The sequence below is a fragment of the Uloborus diversus genome, chromosome 4, assembly GCF_026930045.1.
Source record: "Uloborus diversus isolate 005 chromosome 4, Udiv.v.3.1, whole genome shotgun sequence".
Taxonomy (NCBI): domain Eukaryota; kingdom Metazoa; phylum Arthropoda; class Arachnida; order Araneae; family Uloboridae; genus Uloborus; species Uloborus diversus.
Window position 1 is genome coordinate 88,216,147 of NC_072734.1, and position 25,908 is coordinate 88,242,054.

The following is a 25,908-nucleotide window of genomic DNA, read 5'->3' on the forward strand; positions in this document are numbered from 1 at the left end:
TATCGGCAGATTCATGATTTTTCAGACATCATATTCAGTCAGTTTTCATTTTTCCAAGACTTTAATTAGAGGAGATGTTGATTAAAACGTCAATTCTCAAGGACTTTTCTACCGTCGGTTATTGGCCGCGTACCACTTTCCCTCCTCAGATCTTCTTTCTCAAGGCTACCTCTCGCCTATGCAAAATTATGGCCTCTCTTTCATGTAGCTTATAATTTCTCTCACTCTTTTTCTGATTAAAGCGAAAGTGTTTCCATATTTGCATGGTTCAAGTTAATGGTTAAAAGGCGTGCTGCGGACTGGTAATGGAAAGCTTCAGGCAGCAAGAAGGGGCGAAGTCCCCGAAGTGCACTGAAGAAGGCGGTGTACCTCGAGGAGGGGTAGGTTGATTTTTCAGATGCGTAGAAATATACTACTACTGACACAAGATCCAATTGCTCTATGATTTGCAAAATTATTTAAGGTTATGAGTTTGCTCAATGACTATCGAAGCAACAGTAATGATAAGTAGCCTTATTTGAAGCGTGAAGTTCTGAATTGTTAGACGTTTTCTCGACTACCAATCGAAAATGGGGAAAAGGTGTTTTTCTTTTTTATTGTAAGATATAATTCAATTGCAATGTTTATCATAATTTGTCGAATTTATCATAAGTTAATGCCTATACATTAATTATTTTTAAGTATTTTAAAAGTTGTTATAACTTACAACTACAGTTAGAAAAATTAAATTTTTATTCTCTTGTTTTTCAGAATGTCAGAACATCTCGCATACACAAAGATATTGATCTAATAGATAACACTAAATCTTCAAAAAACGTTATTAAGCCATGTGATAACTTTGTAGTTTCTTTTATAGTGATTTCTTGTGAAAAAAACATTTTCCTGCTCATACAAAGCACGAAAACGTCTGTAAATCATGATAAGTGATGTGCTATTTATGGTCTCTACAGAAACAGAACATGAAACTTTATACGTGAAAAAATGGTGAAAATTTTAAAAGTATAAATGTTCAGCAGCATCAGCGTTAGAAAAACAACAAAAGAATTACTTGTTTGAATTCCTTTTCATACAATATGTTCCAGAAGATTTTTTACCCTTAAAAAGTACGAAGCGCACTATACCTGTGCTGATTCATTTTAAATCACAAAGTATCGAATGGAACAAGACGAACCATTAAACCCCGATAGCCCCAAAAGACACTCTGACCCTGCGCCCTGCACAGCAGCAGGTTGTCGAAGTCCTCCACCAAGCCCCGCTTTTGCATTCAGTGTTCCAGACCTGCGAGAATATAGGAGACGTAATTGTTCGTCCAGCCCTGCTACTCGTCGAACTTCACATCCTGCGACACCAACTCGTAGGCCACCACGCGCTCGTCGGTTCAGTTATGGGGGGCCCAGGTCCTTGAATGCATCACCCCGTATGGGGGCGCCCCAGCTGTCCCCAGTGCCCTTCCGAAGAGGATCTCTGCACGAGGAATCGAAAATTGTTGTGGAAGAAGTAAGTGGGGATTATCAACGCTTGCGCAGCTTCAGTGTGACTTCGAGAGGTGTGGTGAATCTTGGCGACTTGCTGAGGGCTCGCAGCCCAAGTATAACGTCCGATGATTCTAACAGTTCTGGTGTTGATGCCATAGACAGCTGCTTCAGGGATCGTTTGCCGTCGACAGATTCATGTCCGCCTCCCGCCAGAGTGTCTGCTTTGTTGCTTGGATCGTCCGGAGTGGGTAAAAGCTCCCTGATAGCCCAGTTTGCAACCTCAGAATGCCTGACAGCGAACGGAGAAGATACACCAAGGGGTATGTTGAAATTTAATATTAGTTATCCCCATTATGCAGTACGGAAAATCCTTTTTAACAGAGTTTTGGAATAGAATTTTATTCTTTCTCATAATTTGCTATTTTTAATTGTCTCAAAAGTTTTGAAATTTGTTCCTAGTATTGCCCCTCTGGAACCGTGCAAGCTCTGCCCGAACTAAGAAAAAGCCATCAAAGAAAGTCGAAATCGAATACAGTCGAACCTCCATATATCGAACTTCCACATATCAAAATTTTCTATGTATCGAAATCCCAGAAAATTTCTATGTTCATTACATAGAAAAATTGTTTCTATATATCGAAAAAATCTCTATAGATCGATTTTTTTTTTTTTTTTTTTGAGACATTTGTAGATTTTTTTCCTCTTTAGATTGTTTGTCTCATGAAAAATAAAGGTTAGGGGAGAAAATTATGTTCACTAAAGGTTGCTACGAAACTCATAAGGAATCTCATAAGGTTGAAGGGTGTGTAGATAGGTTGTTGTTTTGTTCTAGAATTCTTAAATCCCCTCAAGTTTATTTCAAATATCTTAGTTGTAACCAGTAACATTATAAAATCAGTTTCAAGTCATCCCTTTTGTCTGTTGATTATCGTTTCTAGTCGTTTTAGCTGCAGTAAAAATCATTCAAGTTAAGTAGATTAATTTTTTACTTTTCTCTCGATTTGTCAAAACGAAAATCCCCTAATGTTGCGGATCAAGTTGAATTGCCGAAGAATGAAGATGTATGATGGCGCAAAAATGTAATTTATGTTATTTTTTTAATTATTAACTTTCATTTAATCCGATGCTCGTATAAATTAGAAATTAGGATTCATACACGAAAATTAGCTTTAATTTTAATGTTTTAGGAGATTTTTAGGATAAAATAAAATTGTTTCTGTATATCGAAATTTCTATATATCGAATTTTTCTCCGGCAATTTGCTACTTCGATATATGGAGGTCCGACTGTAGTTTATTCGATCAGAGTCTCATTATTAATACTTCTTTTGTAAAGCAAATGTCTATTTTCTAACACATAGCTTTCGGAATTAACAAAAATCTAAGGAATCTTGATTTTTACAATTAAGTAAATCACTTTTAACAATTCAAAAAAAGTAATAAATGGGTTTGCCCCGAACTACTAACTTAAAAAAAAAAACTGTTTTAAAAATCGAATCGAAATTTTTCGTGATTAAAAGTTGAACGCCAAAAAGCAACATCGCTCAATTTTAAACATGCCACTGTAGACATATGCTGCATTGAGTTTTATTGCCTTGATTTAAAGTTAATAGCAGAAGAATAAAGCACACCTTCTTCAAGTAGGGGAATGTGTTGCAAAGTGAAATGGCTAAGATGATTGAGCTTTTTCAAAATGAACAAATTGGAAATTTGTTTCGAAAATTACAGTACAAAAAGAAAGAACATTGTATTTTATGACAAAACTTTCATTGAAACATTATTTTTAATTTTTGGCAATAATTTTAAGCCTTCAAAAAAAGTGGTTTTTTTTTCCGTGGGGCAAAGTGAAAAATGGAATATTTTTCTAATGAAATATTCTCTTTTTTACTATAAAAAGTATTTTTGAACAAATGAATATGTAAATAAAATTTTGAATGAAAAATTGAAAAGATAATGGAACAATAAACGAATAATTTAATTAATTAATTAATATATGAAGGGAAATAAATGAGTGAGTAAAAGATTCAATGACTAAGAAAATAAGTGAATGAATGAATAAATAAGTGAATTAATAAATGAAGGAATGTAAATGAATGAAATAATAATTGAATACGTAAACGTTTTAGTAAATGATTGAGTGAGTAAACGAAATTAGCTCTTTCTTTTTGCTCCATCCACTTTGCCCCGCATGTACTCGACAACTTGAGTAAAATATTTAAATTAATAATAAGCTTAATATTGACTAAATAAATATTGCACTGCATATTAGAAGGTCTCAATTAATATTTAAAATGTTAACAACAAGAACTTTATAATTTTTTAGTATCAAAAATAATTTTTGCCTTACAACAAATATTACAATGAGAGTAACTGGAATAGACTACATGTGCTACTACATTGTTAAATTATTACTAGATAAGTGGCGCTAAACGCAGAGTAGATGTTTCACCTTTTCATTTTTCCCCGCTATTTCACTTTGCCCCATGTTTCCCTACTTTCAGAATTTGATAGATAAAACATTTCATCGTCAAGATGATTGCAGTTGCGTTCACACATCGTCCCCCCTGAAAAAGACAACATTAAACACACCTGTTCCTCTATTAAAGTTAATCTCAAAAGAAAACAAGCACGCAATCTTATAGCGTAGTGAGAAGGAAGTGATATTTGTGCTACCAAGCTCACTAAGGGGAATCTCCCAATGTCCTCGATTCCACTTTCGTCTATTTGTTATTTATTTAACTACAAACAAAGTCATACTTATATGTTTCGAACTTAACCGAGATAAATAACAAATATCTAATACTGACCTTTGAGACGAATGTAGACTTCGCATATGTACAGGGGAGAGGTTCAAGTGCTTTGAAGTTACAAGAAACTATTTCTTCAATTCAAGAAGAATGTGCACAGGAAGGCGAAGACTAGCAGCAAATCATATGAATGTCTGCAGGAATAAATAGAGAAAATTGATAGTCGACTTACTCTTGAAAACAGAAAGAACCAAATGGTTCGAAAACATGCTAAAATAAAAAGCGCAACAATTCGAAAAAAAAAAAAACAAAATAAACTAAATTTACAGAAATTGATGAGTCTTTTTTATCTAAATAAAAGAAAACAGCAGCTGTTTCAACTTTTTTTCAAGTACTTCAATGTAGACCGGATCCAAAGCTCTCTTGAAACCATTAGGAATATGGATAGGTTGACCTGTCCTCTAGAGCAGGAGTTCTCAAAGCGGGTGCCGTGGCACATTGGGGTACCACAGGTAGAGGCGAGGGGTGCTGCAAAATGTCCATGGTATTAATGTATATAATATAACAGATAGGCTAGGGTGTCGTGAGAAAATGCTAATTCTTCAAAGGTTGGAGCGAATAAAAAGTTTAAGAACCTCTGCTCTAGAGTGTTTCAACCGATACCCATGATAAACTTAACACAGAAGACTTAGACTTAGCGCATGACCTTCAGGTGTACTGATTTAATGAGCACCTACTCCGCATAAACATGGTGGGTCTTTTATGGTGTCGTGCATCTAAGCTGCCATCCTTCAATCACAAATCCAACGCCTTAACAACTAGATTCTCACCGGCCCCAAAACTCTTTATTTAAGGAAGGGGGAGGAATTATGTCAAAGCGGAAGCAACTGAAAACTGGTAATGGGAAAATTTTGAAAACCAAAGGAAAAAGCTAGTATCTAAAAACTTCTGAAACGGCCTGAAAATAAAAGCAGGCTAAAAGAGTCATGGTGCTTTGTTTAAGGAAAGAATCGAAAAGTACTTTCAAAATTGCAAAGAATAATTCAAGTAACTAGAAAGGTGTGGTAACCGCGCACGATAAACAGCACTAAAAATATGTAGGAAAATCATTAAAGTGATTGCTTGTGTCAAACGTTTTACATAAAAACGCTAAAATCAGCCTGCACAAAAGCTGATTGATCCACTCTCGTATTCCATTTCCTTTTCTCATCATATTTTATTTATGTAGTATTTGTCCTATCCAATATAGGTGTGAGACATTTACAATGGTGGTCTCTTATTTTCTATTTGTTTCCCTCTTTTTGTTAACGTTGAGAGACAAAGAATCAGAAAGAGTGAGAATGAGAGGAGACAAAAAAAAATGTGAAAATGCGGAGACGGAAATGCATCTGTAAAACCTACGTTGATTAACTCAAATTTGCAATGAAAATAAACAGGGTGTGTCGTTTAGACACTTTTGTACTTCAAAGAAACATTCGATATCGATAGTTTAGATGCTCCAACGTGTTTCTGATAACAAAAATATGTTCATCAGCTGACTTGCGTGGTGGGGATAGCCATCGTTAATATTTTTAAGGTATACATTTTATAGACAAAAAATGTTTTATTCTGAAAATTAAAATATTTTGCTATGTAGAACTTCCCTAACAATATACGATAAGGTAATGAAATTAAAAGGTTTATGTCAATAACGCATGCAAAGTGACATGAAATATTCTTTGACTATTAGAGATGGATTAAGAAATGCCTTGGAGAAAGTAGAAAGTAAGTTGATACAAAAAATAACTTTTAATTAAAACATTGTTTTGCCCCAAAGAACGAACAAACAGCTCTTTTGGAATATCGAATTGCAATTTATAAGGAAAGTGCAAAACTTGACGCTGTACGAAGCGCATAGATGAAATTTTATCATTTTATGACTAACGTTTTTGTATTATGTGAGGTACATACGTACGCTCACACACAGCAACAAATATCATGACAAAACTCATCAAAACTTATTCGAGGACGATCAAAGCGCAGTTTTTGGTTTCCTGCATGTTTACACACAAGTAGTGCAGACATCAAGAAAAAAAAACTAATCAAAACTTATTTAGAGTTAATGAAAACTTAAATTTATGTTGATATTTCAGTGATAAATTTTTAGAGGAGACAATATTTCTTTTCATAGCGTAAGGAAGTAAACAGCGCATGTCCTTATGTAGTCCAAAGAATTTTTCGGATAATCCGAGTTTTTCAGTAATCCGAGGTGGGGCGAGCCCCAATTACCTCGGATTTTCGGGACGCTACTGTATATTGAAATACTCGAGCGTGACAGATTTTATGCAGGAGGTTCAGCATGATGTTCTAGTCGTTTTAGACTAAAATCTGAAGATTCTTTAGGGGGAGCATTATTAATCTAATAGCTAGGAAAAAAAATTTCTATTGAAAACGAAACTCTACAACAGACACGATGATTTTTTTCCAAATATAGATGATTTACCCAATCGTGACAACCCAGAGGCACGCGACTGGAGTAGGTCACGTGACTTTACTGGTGTTTAAAGTGCTTATTTATGTGATCAGCATAAGAAATAAGAAATTCCGCTGATAAAAATAACTTGTTTTCAAAAGTCAGCTCAAAATCGATTTGTTTTCAAAGCCACTTTACGGATCTAATCTCATTCAAATGGTTTCCCGCCCACTGGTCTACGGCCCCCTTGGGAGAATGAGTCTAATGAACCTGTACTCTAAGATGGTTTTGCTTTATTTGGTTTTATTCTCGTAGGCAGCTATTCCCGTCCTTGTTTTTGATAAATGTAACTAAATGGCAGCACATTAATTTCATTCTTATTGGCAGGAAACATAAATTATGCTATGAACGGAAGGAACGTAAATAGCATGTTTCTTCTGAGTTTTGTGTTCCATAATGGATTTGCGTTCGATTGCTTCCAAAAAGGATTCAATAAAATAATTATTCATCTAGTTAAGAAAACTCCAACTGTCATATTATATGAAAATTTTACGTCCATCAAGCGTTTTTGAATTTGAAATAAAGTATAAATCAAAGAACATCATAAAGATTAATATGGATTATTGAGATCTAAAAAAGTATAGCTCATCAGCAAATCGTAATAAACATGAAAATATGTTCCCCATATTCATTCATTTCTTTATTATCTCATAGTATCATCTCTGCAAATTTTAAAATACCTATTCGTTATTTTTTAATTATTTAATTTTTCGAAGGTTCTCATTAGTTCAGAATATTCTTAATCACACATAGATTTTTTTTTTTTTTGCCATGAGTTAAGCACTCGCATATTCGCTACCATACTACGATACAATTAATACTGTTGTAAATTCCCAATTTTAGCAAAACATATTTTAATAGGTTATACAGCGCCCTTTATTTCGGGATTTTCTTGCTGGGGGAGAAGTTCAAAGGGCATTTACTCGTTGCAAGTACATCTAGAAACAACAGAAACCACACCCACGTATATGCAGGATGTTCTGTTTTAACCTGCAAGACTTTATTTTCGCAACCGTTAATCCTAGATGTATACTTCCAATTGCAAAAATGTTCAAAATCAGATACAGAGTTAAGATATTGAAAGCTTGAAGTGAAAATAAAAATAAGCCAAAAAATACAAAATTTATTTTTTTATATGGGCCCTGGTCCCCTAACTTATTGTTACAAATTCTGTAAATAGTAATTATTTTTATGATTAATTTGTTGTAATCTAGCTAAATTTGGCGTTTATTCCATTACCTTTCCTCGAAAATTGTCTTAGTAACGTCACCAGTAAATAGTTTCTCGTGATGGATATACAATCCCCTTACATTAGAATGAAGTATACAGTCTCCCCATTTCTGAATGATAAGATTAGTGAATGGAATAAAAAGAAAATTTGAGAAATTGGTAGAACATTGTAGGATTTTCTGGATCTTTCTTTACTAGGTATAAAACGTCGGGTTTCTTGTGAATGAGGGAGAGTTAGTTTTGCTTTTTAACTGTCTGAGTTTCGCCTGAGCCGTTGCTCTGTTTATTTTGAAGCATTTGCGCTGTATTTTTTGCGTATTCGGATGTTAATACGTGTGCTACAGTTAAGTTTACTGTGTTAATTAATATTTGCTTAGTTGCTGATGATTGATTTAGAAGTTGTAACTTCATTTCCTGTACATAGCTGTAAATAAATCTCCTGTGCTCTCCTCAAGAACTGTGTCGTCATTTAAAGAAAGTTTGAAGTTGCACCGGATCCTTAACATTATATTTAGGGAAATAATCTCCACTGAAAAATTATTCCAACACAAAAAGTTTGAAATTAGTACGACCAATATTCACCGAAATATAAAATGCAACGTTTTGTGACTTACACCACATTTTACTCGCTGTCAGTAACACCTTTTGGGGGGAAATATAGCGGTTAACTAAGTGCTTAAAATTATGTGTGCATAGAGTGCGGTTTTTTCAAATTGCTCGAGGTTTTGCAGTATGTCTTTGCGTATCACGGCATAACATTTGCATTTTTTTTTTTTTAATAGCAATGAAAAAATATAAATACGTTGTTTTTCTTACTTTGACATCCTGTCATCCTTCTGAAAGGGCGATAAATTCCAATCTCATCTTCTGTATAATCCCTTAAAACTTTGAATTGGAACATCTCCTTGAGTTTTTGTCGCACAAGTGTCAAGTTTTTTGTGTCAGTAATAGTTTTCAATGGAGATTATTTCTCTAAACATTAGTTAGGGGACCTAAGGTCCGTATAAAAAGTTAAATTTCGTATTTTTTGACTCATTTTTATTTTTACTTCAAACTTCAATATCTCAACTCTGCATCAGATTTTGAACATTATTGCAATTGGAAGTATACATCTAGGGACTAACGGTTGCGAAAATAAAGGTCTTTCAGGTGTAAAAGGAACACCCTGTATAAATACATTAATTTCTCAAAACTGAGGAGGCACGATTGCGCGCCTTCTGACCCCTTAAATGGCGGACCTGATGTTACATTTTAGCGATCGCACAAAAACCATAAAAAATCCCGATTAATAGTCGGGAAGGAATCTATTTTCTGACTAATTTAAGTCTGGTTTTAATAGGAAACCGATGCATTGCTGAAATAAGAAATAACAACGTACAAAGACACAAAATTGCAGATTACAGCAAGCACATGATTCGGGGTTTCAAGGAACCCCTTTTTCAATGCAAGGAGGGTGAGCTTATGGATGAAAAGACACCCGACAGCACGGGTTCCTTGTAAGCCCAAAACACATGAAGCAACTATTTAATTTTGTGCTTTTATACGGTGTTGTTTCTTATTTTATTTTCCAGCACAAAGGTAATTATTCAACGATACACTGCCATTTTCAAGCATACGATCCACGTACATACGAAGCTTGCCAGTTAGAGCCCCCCCCCCCCCCCCCCATCTTTATAACTCCTTAGATGCTATTCCACGGAAAAGCCGCCATTTTGTCAAGCACGTGACAGTTAATATATTTCACTTTTAAATTTTAATTTTAGATGTTAGTTAAAAAAATATTTATGTGTTCTTAAGAAATCATACACACGTTTGTGATGTCTAAAGGAATAAAGTTTTGTTCACTACCTTTTCAGCCTACTTTTCCGTTAAAGAAAGAAAATGGATGAAGATATGAAAGTCGTCTTAGTGCATCTTAAAAATATCGCAAGAAAAAAGTCAAAAATAAATAAAATAATCAAAAACATAAAAGTTGGAAAGTTGGGTTTTGAGACGGACAGAAAGTTTCTGTATCCCCTTCCCCCAATAACTTTTGGGTTATAGTCCAATTCGAACAAGATCTTTTTGTTCGAAAGATCTCAGCGAGGGCACCTCGTTCCCATATTTCATTTTTTGATTTGAACAATTTTTTGTTCAGTTTTGAACAATTCAGAAAACTTATCATGGCCTACGAGGAATTTTAAGACAGATGTAAATCCCGCACTTAAGGGAGAATTTGCTTCTAACAAATTTTTTCGGGAAAAGATATTGATAAAGAACATATGAAGAAAAGATTTTTTTGATTTGAATGATTTTTCGTTAAATCTTGAACAGTTAAACAAACTGAAAAATAGCGTCTACGGGGAAATTTAAAGCAAATATTAATTCCGAACTCAAATGTAGATTTGCTTCAAACAAACTCTGTTCAAAAAAGGTCTTGATAAAGAAGATGTACAGAAAAGATCTTTTTAACTTGAACAATTTTTCGTTAAATTGTAAACAGTTCAAAAAATGTTAACATTAGCAACAGAAGTTATAAAGTGGATGTTGGTAGTAGTGGAAAGTAGGCTCGTTTTGTTCTGGGCGAAACTTCTTGTTAAAGTATTAGTTTTAATAATAAAATATATTAGTTGTCACGTGCCAGAGAAGATGGCCGTTTTCCCGTGCATTGGTCCATTAAAAAGAAATGGGCAATGAAAATCATTATTTTTCCAACGTTGCTTTAAATGAAAAGCAGCAGATCATACATTTTAGAAAAGAAAAGCAACCAGGAAGGCTTGGTGTAAATGTTTTAAAATAATAAAAGCATTTTCTTTTATTATGCAAATCATCCAAGAACAGTTTCGAATGTACTTTTCTTGGAAACGGATGGCTCTTTAAAGGGTTAAGAAACATGATTTGCGAAGGGAAAGAAAGAGGAGGGAATAGAATTTCACTCTTTCTTTAAACTTGATAACTTTATTCAGTTCAGAAATAAAAGTTGTCGTAGCGTTTCAAAAAAGCTTTTTTTTTTTTTTTCTTTTTCTTGACTTCCCGACTCAAGTTATTTCTCTTTTTCTTTAAAGATGGCAGTAGTCGAGAAAAACTTATTTCCTTGCTGGTGGATGGGGAAGAGACGGAGGTGGTTTGTGAAGATTCAGCAGACTCTAAAGGAGAGGTAGGACAATTCTCATCATATTTTTTTTAGAAAGGTTTTATTCTGCAGTAATATAGAACCCCCCCCCCCCCCCCACCGCAAAAATGTAAATACAATCACATCATCTTTTTAGAAATATATTAGCTGCATTGCCCGGCTTTGCACGATCTACCTCGAAAATAAAAGTTATGTCAAGTGACGCATGTTCAACAATCAGGCTTCAGCTAGAGAGGAAAAAAACTGTAAAATTTCCCGTCCGAACAATCATTGTTAAAGAAAGAAAACGTCAAATCAAAAATTCTCGAACAAATTAAACTTTCTTGATTATCTTCTGCCGGCAGTGCAAAAAAGAAAGAAAGAAAGAAGATAAATCGCCAAATAATAATCAAAAGGAGAAATTTTTTATCTCAAAACAAAAATAAAATTTTATTTCTTCGTAGTCGAAAAAAAAAGTGGCAACCTTCTGAAACTTTATTCACGTTAATTTAAAATGAAATCGCGCAAACGATAATTTTCCCCGATATAAAATTTCTGTTCCATTAGACTTAATAACGCTTTTAAAAATTTTTTCCCGGTGATTTTACAGCCTTTTTTTTTTCAATTCGAAGGAAATGAATAAACACTATGGGTGTTTTTCACGGACTTTCGAATGGGACCTGAATCAAAGAAATCGGATAATTATTTCGGGTAGAAAGAGTCATTTTCGGGTCCTAAAATTACAATTCGAACGGTTCGGTACTTTTTTGGCGATTGAAAATCCCCCTACGTTCTTTCACGGGTACCTCCCTGCCAAACTTGGTCGCGATCCGACGTAAACTGTGGATTTGTATAGGGAACATATAAACACACATACATATATATTCTTTGTTTTATTTATATAGATTATTCTGCAGCAATATAGAACACCTCAAAAAAATGTAAATACAATGGCATCATCCTTTTTGGAAAGGTTTTACTCTGCAGCAATATAGAACACCTCAAAAAATGTAAATACAAACACATCATCCTTTTCAGAGCGGTTTTATATATATATATTCTGCAACAATATAGAACACCTCAAAAAATGTAAATACAAACACATCATTTTTTAGAAAGGTATTATTCTGCAGTAATATAAGAATCCTTAAAAAATGTAAATACAATCACATCATCCTTTTTAGAACGGTATTATTCTGCAGTAATAAAGAACACCGCAAAATGTAAATGCAATCACATCATTTTATTTGGAAGGTCTGCAAAAGTACAGAATATTGCAAATGTAAATGCAACCAACATCATTTTTTAGTCAGGCATTATTCTGCAGCAATACCGAATATTCCAAAAATTAATGCAATCACGATATATTTTTAGGAAGTTATTCTGCATCCATATAGGATGTTTAAACTGTAGATACGATTGCATCATCTATTTCAGAAAAGTATTATTTGGCAGTAATATAAAATATCCCAAAACAAAATGCAATCAAATCATTTTATTTGGAAGGTCTGCAGAAGTATGAAAGGTTACAAATGTTAATGCCATCGTATTATATTTTTAAGCAGTTATTCTGCAGTCATATAGATTGTTTAAACTGTAGATGCAATTGCATCAACTTTTCAGTAAGTTATTATTCTAGAATAATATAGAATGCTACAAATGTAACAGCAGTTACGTCATATTTTTTAGAAAAGCATTACTCTCCATTGCTATGTTATATCCCATAAACAAATACAATCACATTATATTTTTGAGAGTGTTATTCTGTTATAACACTAGAGTAGTCAGAAGTTACCTTTTGGGAAAGGGTTTTGGTCCTAACAGTACTTATACATAAACTACCGTAAAAGGATTGACTGCATACATTTTTAAACCAAGCCCTTTGGGAGTGTTGACCACCCCCCTCTCCCACCTCATTCGACAGTGTTATGCAATAATACAGAATCTATCACAAAAGTAAGCGCAATTTCACCATGTTTTTGCAAAGAAATTATTCTGTAGTAATACAAAATGTTACTAATGTAAATGCAATCATATCGTATTTTAGTAAGGTATGTATTATGCTGCAGTAATATAGAGTAGCATATTTTTCACAAACCGCACTAACGGTCTTTCATAGAATAACTTCGAAAATGTCTTGCAGAAAAGGCTACACTATATTGGAGAGCAGTCACAAATTTACTTTCGTAAAAATTACTAGCGTATACTGATTTTTCATTCGAGACTTAGTTTATTAACCTCTGAATGGTAAAACAATTCACATCTATATAACTTGGTACTAACATAATCGGAGAAGTAGCGAGACTAAATTAAAGCCCTCTGATGTGCACATTTTCGTAACTTAAAAATACGATTATTTCTTCCAATGACGTCAACGCGAAATTGATCAATATCTGGAACGTGCTTTGCTGCTTGTGTTTTGGTGTTTGAGTATTATTAATTTTTAGGCTGTAATATTTTCTTAGCACTTCTCTTGTTATAGCGCACTCTTACAACAGGAGATTTTCGAGCATAAATTACACTTAGGGAGTTTTTATATTAGAAAAAGAAGTTTTTTCCGTTTAATTTGGGTGTTTATTTATTTATTCAGCTAGTTTACCGTGAGAAGAAATACTTAAGCTTCTGGGTTAAGGGAACATGCCAGTGCTTTTGTGGTCTCTGTCAAAGCCTGATTAAGGTTTGGTGTACAAGGGGCACTGATCCAAACCACAGCAGGGAGACATCAAATCTGAAACTAAAGTTTAGAAATAAAAAAAAGAGTGATTTCATATCACACAAGCTATTATTATTTCTAGAAGGAAAGAAAATATCCTTAAAATTTTTATTCTTTTCGCAAATTCCAAAAGCTTAACATTATACACTGCTCAACACAATTAGCGGAGCAGTGCAACAATCACACAAAAGTGAAGAAACCGTTGTGAAGTAGCCTTGCAAAGGCATAAAATGGAGTATTCACGTGTATTAAGATGCAATACAGTGAAAAAGAAGCAGAAAACAATTAACTGGGAACTTTACTCCTCTAGAACAGTGAAACGAGCATAAAATTATGCCTCTCCAACATCGTTTGCTAGTTCTTTGTGTTTGCCCGAATTTCAGTCCTCTAACAAAACATCAAGCCATGGAATCCGGTAAATTACAGTGTCATGGCATTTTCCAATCAAAACGAGCTGATGTGTGCATCACATGACTTCCTTTTACTCCAATTTAATGTCATTTCCCCATTACTGGCAATTTTAATGTGATTCAACAGTTTACTCTCTAAATATCACCAACAGTGGCCAAATTGAAACAGTTTAAAAAGTAAAAAACGCCAAATTTATCGCCAAGTTGGAGAACCAAACTTGGCGACCAAAATGGTGATATATCGCCAGTGTCCGGAAAATTATAACACTACTTGAGTTTACATCAAAATTAACAGTGATTTCCCCCCAAAAAGGGGCAAGAGACCCCTTTAGAAACACCTAAATGCAACCAAAAAGGGAGGTGCACAACTAAACCCCACTAGGAGTCTACGTACCAAATTTCAACTTTCTAGGACTTACCGTTTTGAGTTATGCGACATACATACGCACATCCGCACATGCACACATCCGCACATACACACATCCGCACATACACACATCCGCACATACAGACGTCACGAGAAAATTCGTTGTAATTAACTCGGAAATGGTTATTACGGATATTTCGCTTGTCTATACATTCTTAGGCACTTATCCACGTCTGGTCAAGTCGAAAAAAAAACTCAATATTCATTCGGGGGTGAGTAAAATGGAAATTAAAGTCTATTTTTTGAGTGAAAATTTTTCCGCGAATACAATACTTCCTTTTTTGCGAAAGGAAGTAAAAACAATGAACGGTTGAATTTTACCGCTCAGACAGGGAAAAAATGAGCTTCTGTTAAATAACGATTTCTGCACTTGTATCCTTCTTCTGCTTTTCGACGACAGAAACGTTGTTTTGCTTCTGAATTTTACGTTTTATTCTCATGTTTCCTGAAAACATGGAGGCTTTATTGGAAATTAGTTTTCGGAATAATGTTTTTCTCAATTTTGTTAAACCCATGTGCTCCCCTATTTTTTTGGAGCAGTGTATTTACTTATTGCATTTAAAATTTATGTAATAATAGATAGTTATAATGTACAGTAATATACAGCGTGTCCTCGTTTAACCTACATGAGCTCTATTCTCGCAACCGTCAGTCCTAAATGCACACTTGCAATTGCAATAGATGTTGAGTAGAGAATTAAAAGGTTGGAGAAAATTAGAGAGAAAAAAATGATTTTTCAAAAAAATAAGTTTTTGAAGTCAAGGATTATATCCGGGTTCTGAAACAGTTTTTTTTTAAATTTATTTATTTACTTTTCATTTTTATTTATTTATTTGTTAATTTATTTATTTACTTTTCATTTTTATTTATTTATTTTTATTTACTCATTATTTTTTTCTTTTTGAATATTTTTTTTTCACTTTTCGAAGCTGCTTCTAGAAGCTACAATTTTGCATAAATTTCTGGTTACCTTTTCAGATTTTGTTTCATACCAATTAACATACAAAACAAAAACACTAATAAATGTTATTATTTGAGGTATACCACAATAGAAATCATCATCAATTTGAATTATCAAAAAAGAAAGTATCTATGCAGTAAAAAATGTGCGCAGTAATATTAAGCTAAGAAACTACTAAAATAAGAAATAACAATTTATGCAGTAATCTGCAATTTGTGCTTTTTGACGTTATTTCTAATTTTACTTTTTACCCACAAAGGTATATTTATTAAATTTAAGAAACTACTGTTGGGGAAAATTTATACATTAATTTTTAAAGAAAATCTGTTCGCTAGCAGCAGTGGCGCATACAACGGGGTGTCCAGAGGGCTCGGAGGCTCCCCCCCCCCATCTCCCTTCTATCATTAGGAGGGAGATGGGGGGAGATCCCCCCCCCCTCCTATCATATATTATGTATTTATTTTTTTCTTAAAAGATTTTCTATAATCGTAAATGAATCAATTAACCAACGTTCTGAAGCACAAAAATATCAAATTACTGCAGACATGCGTTTCGGTGTCACAAGGAACACTTTTTTGTGTGTGTGCAGGAAGTGTGAGCTTATGGATGACTTTTCATCCAGAAGCTCACACTTATTTGCATTCAAAAAATTGATCCTTTTAACACCGAAACACGTGTCTGCAGTAATTTGCAATTTTTGTGCTTCAAAACGTTGGTCAATTGATCCATTTGATTTTCGGCACAAAGGTATTTATTCGTTAATTGTCTATAATTCTATTTATATATACAGTAAAAACTGTCAATAAAGGACACTAAGGGGACCATACATTTTGTCCCTTAAATAGAGGTGTCCTTTATTCGGAGGTGGACGAATTGATGCATGCCGTTTATTTTATCACAATAAACATTAACTATTAACACTTATGATTAAAGGCTGAAAATGTTTCATACATGCTAAATGAAATTCAACTATTCAAATTTTCAAGTAAAACTTGAATTCCAGTAAGTTCACTTTTTCTTATGCGCTTGTACATCATTTTTTTTTCTCTTTTTTTTTTTTTTTTTTTTTTTTTTGTTTTGTGACATTTTTAAACAGAGTGTCCCTTAATTAGAGGTAAATACATGGAAGTCCCTATTCAAAGGGACTGGGACCAGAAAAAATGTCCCTTAAGTAGAGGTGTCCCTTATTCGGAGGTGTCCCTTAATATAGGTTCTTCTGTGTATAGTAGTCATCTCACCACAAGCACTGTTTGTAATTCTACGTGACAACTCAAAAATTCTTTCATTGCTTGTTATTTCATGGTTCTACATGTATAGGTAACGTGGATATCCTTTCGATGCAATTTAAATCCATTAAGAATTTCAGTTTTAAAATATGATTTTTAAATTTAATGTAAAAAATGAGTGATCAAAATCACAAAAGCAGAGAGCTATCTACTCCAAGGAGTCTTTTCTGCTGCGTTGGCCCTTGGTAAAAAACTCCCGTCCTGTCCTCGGACGGTTTTATCTTCACGTCTGCGTGAAAATAAAATTCTTGATTTAAATAAAAAAATAACATTTTTTACATTTTTTTTTTCATTTTGTGGTTATTAACTTACTTAAAACAAAAACAATAAAAATTGAAAAAAAAAAAAAACTACCGTTCAGAAATTTAGTAGGGTAACGGCTCCAGTAACAGACAGTCATTTTGAGTCCTTTGACTCAAGTTTGGATTTAAAAAATAGAGGCCTGCCGGTGTTTCATGTTCATTTGAGTTAAATAAGGCTTTAGTTCTAAAAAAAAAGAAGAACTTTTGCACATTTTGAAGAGAAAAAGGGAATTTTTTCTATTACTCATCCTGTCGATTGCAGGGTATCATCAGAATTTTTGGTATCTGTTACTGGGGGTCGGACGTTTTTTCGAAATTGAGCAAATAAAAATAGAATTAACTAATTCAGAGGACCCAGAAGCAGATAAACATTGGATGAGATGTAGTTGTATGAGAAAAAAATATTTTTAAAATTCTAAAAACTTTGAAAGGCTCAGAAAATTGAGTTGACCTGAGAGCGATGTATTAAGCATGTCCGTTACTGGCGCCGTTACCGTAATTGATTTTTTCTTTTTATTTAGAACTTTTTATAGTTATTATTGTGGACAATTCCAAAATAAGCAAAGACACTTAATTTTAGTAAAAATATTATTCAATGTCTATGTTTTACAGGTAGATAAATATACTTTTATGAGGCACGATGCTTTCTTACTGATTTATTCTGTCACCGATCGGTCAAGTCTCCACGCAGCTCTGCGCATGCTCAATAGATTGAGAGGTCTTCAGGATAGAATACGAAGGCAGGGGGCGTCATTGTCGACGAAAGTATTTATTCTGGTTGCAAATAAAGTAGACTTGGTTAGAGGAAGAATTGTTTCGGTTGAAGGTATGTATGACTATTTCTCCTTCATTTGAGTGTTGAATATTTATAAAAATATCTGTATTAAAAGAAAATATTACAACATTAAACCGCGCAAATTTGCAGAGAACTTTAGACACGTGTTTCGGGGTTACAGGGAACCCATTTTTCAACGCAAAAAAGGTGAGCTTATGGACGAGTTGACATACGGCGAAAGCAACGAGGCAGAACAGCAGAAAGTTTAAAATTGCTTTTCTGCCTAGCTGCTCTTCATCCATAAGCTCACTCCTTTTGCATTGAAAAAGAGGTTCCTGGTAACACAGAAATGCACATCTAGTTCTCGGCAAATTTATGCGTTTAAACGTTGTAACATTTTTTCACTATTCTACACTGACCCGGATCTGCGTACCCAAAGACCCCGCAGTGTAGGGGGCACACGACCTTTAGGGGCCCAGCGGTCCAAGAAATTGAAAAAAACTAGCACTAAGACTCATTAACAATGCAAATATGCACTGTTGGCTTCTAGGTAGGGGCCTTACGGATTTTGTTGCAGGGGCCCAATTTCTAGATCCGGGCCTGATTCTACACAAAAGTGTTTTTTTTTTCTTAATATCTATATTGTTGCGATGCAAGAAAATGACACTCCTTACAATTGATACATATAAGTTAGCAGTTATCTCTGCAATTAGTAATTTTTTGGTTTGATTAGTTCAGCGGATTGGCAGCTAGGGCTTCGTATGTAGAGGAATTTACTTTTAGACCTACCTGTGTCACCCGTTTCAAGTATTAAAAATATATCCATGTACTAATCCAGAAAATTTTGTTTAAAGTAGGGCGCAAGAAGTGCTTTAAATATGATAAGTCCTGTAAAATAGAGATTTAAATAATCTGAAACACAAAAACAAAAAATAATTAATAATTTGAATTTTGACACCATGAATCGGCTTGATTTATTCCCGACCCTCTCGGCTTTACACATTCCTCTTCAGACACAAACGGAATTCAGCACACAACAAGCCTCCGCAAACATGTCCCACCTTCTTGCGCGCGCGCGTGTGTGTGTGTGTGTGTTTCTATGTAGTACATGGACGCCAAAGCCCAAGAATGGAGTCCGGTAGACAGTGCTGATAGCGGAGGTCCAGGACCAGAGGAATTGTGCAGGAGCTGACGGACTGTGGAACTCGTAGAAGTCAGAGTCCAAAAACCAAAAGAACATCAACTGTGGTCAGATAAGAGGGATAAGCAGTTCGTTGAATGCTTAGTAAATAATAATAATATTGATTAATAACCCTCGTAACTTTGTTTTGAATATGCAGTTCATTCATGCTGCTATTACATACTATACAAAACATTTTCCAGCATTTGAAAATTAATTATTATCAATTCGCAATGCAATTATGCGCAGTGGACGAAAATCTTGTGAAAAAATGTGTATGAATGTTAAATCTATGCTTTTGTCTAACATGTGTGCGTGCTTTCTTTTTAGAGCAGCACATTTCTTTTTCTTATTATTATTACCTTATTCATACTAAAAGAATTATTTTACAATCCACTTTCTCCGTTTTAATAATGAAATTTCCTCAGTTGATCACACTTTTTTCTTTCTCTTTGCTGCTTCAAGCACGATTCGCAAAGGAGAAATTTCTCACTTTCGCATCACCCTAAAATTGCAATGTTGCAATTTTTAGTACCGTGAATTACTTAACGCAAACATTTTTTTTCTATAATACATTAAATTTTTACTTTTATGAGGCTACAGTTTTTCCTGTCTAAGAAAATGTATTAACTATGAAATGGAGTCAAGTTTATTACATGACTAAAACTACGTAATATAGGAAGTTCGCAGCGTTGTCTTATGTGCTGAAAATTAAATTATCGGTATCCAACTTTTTTTGCACAACCACCAGGAAGGACGGCAGTTTAATCGTCCAAAAATGAACATTTGGAAATAACTACTGCAAATAGTAACATAAACACCAATCTGTTTTGTAGCAGGAGGTGTTAGATACATCAGTTGCTTTGAGATTCGCTCTCATTTTCCTCAAAATCTTTTTCTTAATCCCTAACAAAGGGGATTATGAATCCCTGACGCAAAAGAATTAGCTATTTAAACGGAAAAACCGATTTATATTTTTATTTTATAGTATTTTTTGTTTATTTATTTATTTATTTATTGAAAGTTAATTTAATCGAAAGTGTTACTTACTAAGTTTGCCGAACCTACAGCCAGCTGGTCATGTAGAGTCCGCTAAACTGACCCATTTATCTCGTTATAATTGTAGGTGACATGCTCGAGAGTTCTCTTAGCCTGTGGTGCCCAACGTACGGCCCACCAGCACGGAATAAGATTGAAATTTGCTAAGGATTCCGTTAAGCCCAGCCTCACCTTTGTAGGGCTTTCATTCCCGGATATATTAGTTAAAAATTTAATTAGCAATTTTCAGATATTTGGCAGTGAAAATATCGCACATTTAACATATTGATACTAGTCGAAAGAACGAGTTTTTCCTTCATATGATAGAATTTGCAGTAAGTTACCGCCCTAAGCCAGGGCTAAGGCAGAAATACATAGAATACAAATACTAATTCTTCATCAGGTACCAATTTGTTTGGCTTTTTTGGCTCCTTTAAGAGGTTTTTCGCCTCCAGCTCAGTTACTTCCTATTCCGGGCTGATGAGTGCTAAAAAGCACGAAACTGAAGTCCTCGGATGGAATAAATGAGCTGACGGTGTATTTTATGTATGATAGAATTTATTTAAAATTTCATTTTAATATGAGGCTGTATTTTCTTTTAATTTTAAATTTAATATTAGTTTTTGTGTCAATTTCATCCTTTTGCTTCTCGGTGCATCAAGTGTGCAAAAAGAGTTAACAAATTAGTTGCAAGATAACTTTTTCCTAAATTTGTCTTAGTTATTAATGATAACACGAAAAAATCATTTCTGTAAACATTAACTATGTATTTAAAATATTTTCACTAAAATTTACCGGATATCCGCCAGCAAGTTTTCACATGTCGCTTGAGAGAATTTTTTAATCTTCCTCAGAATTTGTAACAAAACATATGAGGCAGTGAGAAGCAAAGGGATGCAAGAGGCAAAGTAAAAAATTTGGAGATAACCAGTACAAATGGTAAGTGAACCTCTCCTCTGTCTTGGGGCAAGAGATGATACTAGTAACCGTGGTATTTGCTGCTATACAGCATGATTTAGAAAACAAATTTCAATGAAAGCCTACCTAGGAGCTTATCTTTAAACACGTTGTACTCAAAACTTGAAAATGTCCACTTAAATCCATTGCTTCTCACTGCCTCTTATTAAGTCGCATTCATAGGTGACTCTTAAAATTCAATTATGTGTTTACTTTATTTATCCTCCAGGAACCCTTGCACCAAGAGTTTGGCTCTGATAGAGGAGATCTGAATTTTAAAGTTTAGCATCTTTTATAGCATTTTAGACGTGTCCATTCTTAAGTAGTTCCTACTTTTTCAGAAGGCAGGTCCCTTGCAGACAAAATGGAAGTGAAGTATATCGAAACGTCGGTTGGCTTCCACCACAATGTAGATGAGCTTTTAGTTGGAGTGGTAACTCAGGTTCGTCTAAAGAGAGAGCAACAGACCAAAGAAGAAGAGGTAACAAATCTTCCAAATTTCCTGACCAGGTCAACTCTTCGATTAACTTGCAAGGCTCGTGGATTCATGGATCGTCTGTTACAGAAATGCGACCTCAAAGCTAGGTCATGTGACAATCTCAATGTTTTATAAATAAGAACGTCCTAAGACTGGCCCTGAGAGGTACAATAGAATATCTGTCACCTCGGTGTAAATATATATCATATAGGATGGGTTTTTTCCCCTACACTCTGTTAAAACTAACAGGTTGCATGTGGCACTTTTTAGAGTGAACTGTTATAGCACCATCAACCCCCCCCCCCCTTTAGGAGTGCCATTTGGCTCCCCATGGCATCTTTCAAGGTGCCAGCTGGTTCCGTATGGCAACCTATGGCACCTCTATGAGGGCTATATGGCTCCCTCTGGCGCCCTTAAGACTGTCATAAGTTGGCAAAATACCACCCTTTTGTGTTGTGCCTCCTAGTGCTACAACCATACAACCTACAAGATGCCGTATGCATTGCAGTTTTAACAGCGTACTCCAATTGTGAGAGGGTTTGTTTTGAATTTCAACGATGCTGCAAAAACAATCATTGTTCGTTAATCTTTTATACAGAAATCAAACTTTTTAAGCTCGACGTCAAATCTATTTGAAGGGCTACGGGGAAGAACGATCAAAGTCTATTTTTCTAAAAAACTCTGGTTAATCAATGGGAACACGTAGATTGTTAAAGACCGTATTTAAGAGGAATATTATTCAGGCAAGAATCATCATAGTGAGTGAGTTTTAACAGGGAAGAACGAGGCTAACTCAGAAAAGATTCGAGGTTTCAAGCTTTAAAACACACTGAAGAAAATTTGTGCATGGTGGACTACGATCATTCTTCCCCGTGACCCTTCATTTCTATGCAGTTCATTCAATCATTGGATGAGAGAGCAAGTTCCTTTCCTTTTGAAAATTTGCGAAAGACAAAGGCGAAAACGAAGCTAAGACGGATGAAAAATCCTGTAAATAAAGGGTTGAATTAAATGATATGCTTTCGCTTATTAGTCTTGTAGTCGCTAAAAAGACGAATGGGCGTTTCTCAAAAAACAATCGAAAAATGAGTTATGGCCACCGCAGAAATGTCCAAAGTCGATTTATAATATGACCAATGGGCGTATCTCTACAATAAATAATAAAAATGTTACAGTCCCTCAAACTGGTGACGGTTCTCAAGCGATACAGTAAACTGGAAAACTTGATATCGCTTGTCTGCAAAATGCTTAAAAGTCGATAATCCCATTCGTCTTTTTTAGCGACGATCATCTCTATCAAAAAGTAACCTTAAAATTAAGCGACTTTTGGGCATCAAACTTAACGTTACATTAAGATTTTCCTCACCAACATTTTTCCTTTGCTCTTACTCAGGGACATGTACAGAATTTGTACCCCCCCCCCCTCCATATTGTTTATCTCTATTTCAACACTTATATTTCACCCCTCATTTCAAACATTTTGGCCCCCCTTCAGGCTCGGGCCCGAGACAGGTGTCCATTCTCCCCCTGTGCACACCCCTGCTCTTACTAAAATCTGTTGTTGTCTACCTAGTCTTATGAATTGTGATTATGTTCTCTGTTCTTTCCTCCTCTGCTGCACAGATCTTAAATTGTACCTTGAATGGCCATGTCTGAAACGAAACTTGAAAAAAAGTGTTTAATGCAAAAAGTGAGTAATGGTGCTAGATGGTTTGGTATGACTGTTAATTTTTTAGTGACACTGATTGGAATGAATGATGAGATTGACTTCAATATGGACCAAAGCAACTGTATTTTCCTTGGATGCAAACTCAATAAGAAAACATTAACTTTAATTTTATTTTAAAAGTTTATGGAACGAGGAACTTCTATAATTTTGAAGTGACAGCTTTAAAAAATAATCTTTAAAATAACTAATTTGTTTTAATGTTAGCTGCAGGTTTTAAGGTTGTATAAAAATAAACTTCAAGCTCCAAGATTTACAGATCATCTTAAATATCCTAAAAAATGTATTGAAAGCAACGAAATTTTTTTCCCCACTGAAAGACAAATGAAAGAAGAACTAGCTCGCCATTTTATTATTTTATCTTTAAAAAAAACAATATCCGTTTTGTTTTTTTTTTTAATTTTTGAAAACAATTTTGACAAATCCATTCTACGGTGCAGAACTACTGTAGAGTAGAAGTCAAGGGTAAGAATAGGATTCTAAAACTCAGAATTGTTCGAGATTATAAAGAGGAAATGTTAAGGCATACATACTCAGACACTGGTAAACAGACCTCCTATCGATTGCATTTATTAAAACCGAGACGATAACGATACGACGAGTTGACGGCAACGACTGTTGGCGTTGTGTCAATACAAGAATTTCTCCTTTTTCAACCCAAACAAAACTGAGTTCTCCAAGACCAAAGATATTTTTACCAAAGCCTGACTGCAACAGGAATGTGTAAAAATGCTAGTGTCTCAAGATTTCTAAATAGCTCCTGTTGAGAGTCTTTTTTGTTTTTGTTTTTTTAATGAACTGTTTTCATAATTGTTTTTTACAAGATTCTAGGACTTCCCTAAAGGTTCATATATAACTAACAATTACAATAATAACATAATATTACTTAACTAAATAGCAATAAATGTTAAAATTACCTACTGTAAAAAAATATTTAGCACATATGATTTTTTCAATGTAAAAAGGGAAGAAAAACACTGATCTGATAATATGCTTTTACAAGTTAAAACCATCCACGGTTCAACTGCATGTATTTCAAATTCTCACATAAGTTATATTTATGTAATTGCTATCCAAAAATTAAAAGATTTTAACACTCTCGCTTTAAAAAAATCTAACTCTCATGTAACTATCGTTATTGCTTTAATCAGTATTTTCCAGTTTATATATGAAATTCTACCAAACATTAGAGAGTCGTATTAGTCTTTTCCTTGGCCCTTCAGATAATTTGGAAATATAATTTGCGATATTGTTAGCTCTGAATCATGTCAGAATAGTAACGCAGCTAGCTCGGGAATAGGAGATCTCAGGAACGAAATGTGACTAAAAATAAGAAGGAGATAAATAATTCTTATGACACCTTGATCTAAGCCTCACCAAATTGCCGCATAGGTATTTTTTCTTATTTTCTCCAATTAAATACCTTATTGTGGAATAACCACCTGAAAAAAAAAAAACGCCATGATGGCGCTACTCTCTATGATGCTCTGCATCAAAAAGGCTCCCACAAAATAAATTTACCTTGATAAATGTGGTAAGAAAAACGTAGTATTCATGACACACATCAAACCGCTCTGCAAAGAAATAGAAGTGACAAAAATACTCATTATGAAACTCTCTATCTTTAAACATCAGTTTTCAATACAATCGGAATTCTTTAAGAAGTGGATGATTTTTATTCAATCAAACATTCAGGTGCAGTTCTCTATACCTGTCAAACTTCTTCCCCTGTCGTTTTTGACCAGTTATATGGAAGAAAATCTAGTATAAAATTCGACATGTAATCGAATTGAAAACGATAATAAAGTTAGTCGGAGACGTACGAGGATTGGGTTGATTGGCTGAAAATGCTTCACTTCATGCACATTACAGAAGTTCCTCCATACCAATTGAGTCATTTATTTTAAATTTAAGCTGCATTTCCGATATACTATTCTGAGTGGAAACCGAATTACTTAGGATCAAATATGCTTTTTTGTTCTTAAACACTACGTAACCCACTTGCATTAGCAAACAAAATTAGGAACACCTCAGACAGGGGTGCCCATCTAGGGGAAGGCTCATGGCGCAGACTGTGCCATTGTAATTTTTAGGGGGTTGTTTTGAGGGGTATTTTTCTCATTTTTAGGGGGCTCTTGTTTTGGGGGGGGGGGTCTTTGCAGTATTTACAGGGAGTGCGCCCTTGATCTTGAGGGGGGCACCCCTGCCTCAGAGGAAGTATTCTAGTAGAGAAATTAAAATCCCTTTTGGAAAAGCGAGAGAACCTCCTCGAAAATCTGTCACTTGCTTCATTGTCACGTGACTGGACGCAATCCTCTTTGAGTGATCATTGGCTATTATTGACTCAATTGTGTCCAGCTATGCAAAATATTTCTCGCCAAAAAAAAGACAAATGAACATTCTAACTTCTTTGAACTTCGGCGTTCATGCTGCAGAATTTTTTGTGACAATCAAATAAACACCAGTTTCAAGTTGCCGACTGAAATAACATCGCATAACCTTCTCTACTAGATGCTTGCTCTATTGGGAAAATCTAGTTCGATGACTGTCGGTTGTTTATGAATGTGTGCTAATCAACGCAAGAAGAAAATGAATTTACGT

General features: G+C 34.5%; 1 protein-coding gene across 1 annotated transcript; it reads left to right on the plus strand.

The window, feature by feature from the left end:
- The first annotated feature begins 1,155 nt into the window (after positions 1 to 1,155).
- LOC129220695 (GTP-binding protein GEM-like) lies at positions 1,156 to 21,716 on the plus strand. The gene is made up of 4 exons (XM_054855125.1): positions 1,156 to 1,795; positions 11,008 to 11,099; positions 17,766 to 17,979; positions 21,445 to 21,716. Exons 1-4 carry the CDS (start codon positions 1,156 to 1,158, stop codon positions 21,714 to 21,716), a joined length of 1,218 nt encoding a protein of 405 aa, XP_054711100.1.
- The last annotated feature ends 4,192 nt before the right edge of the window (positions 21,717 to 25,908 follow it).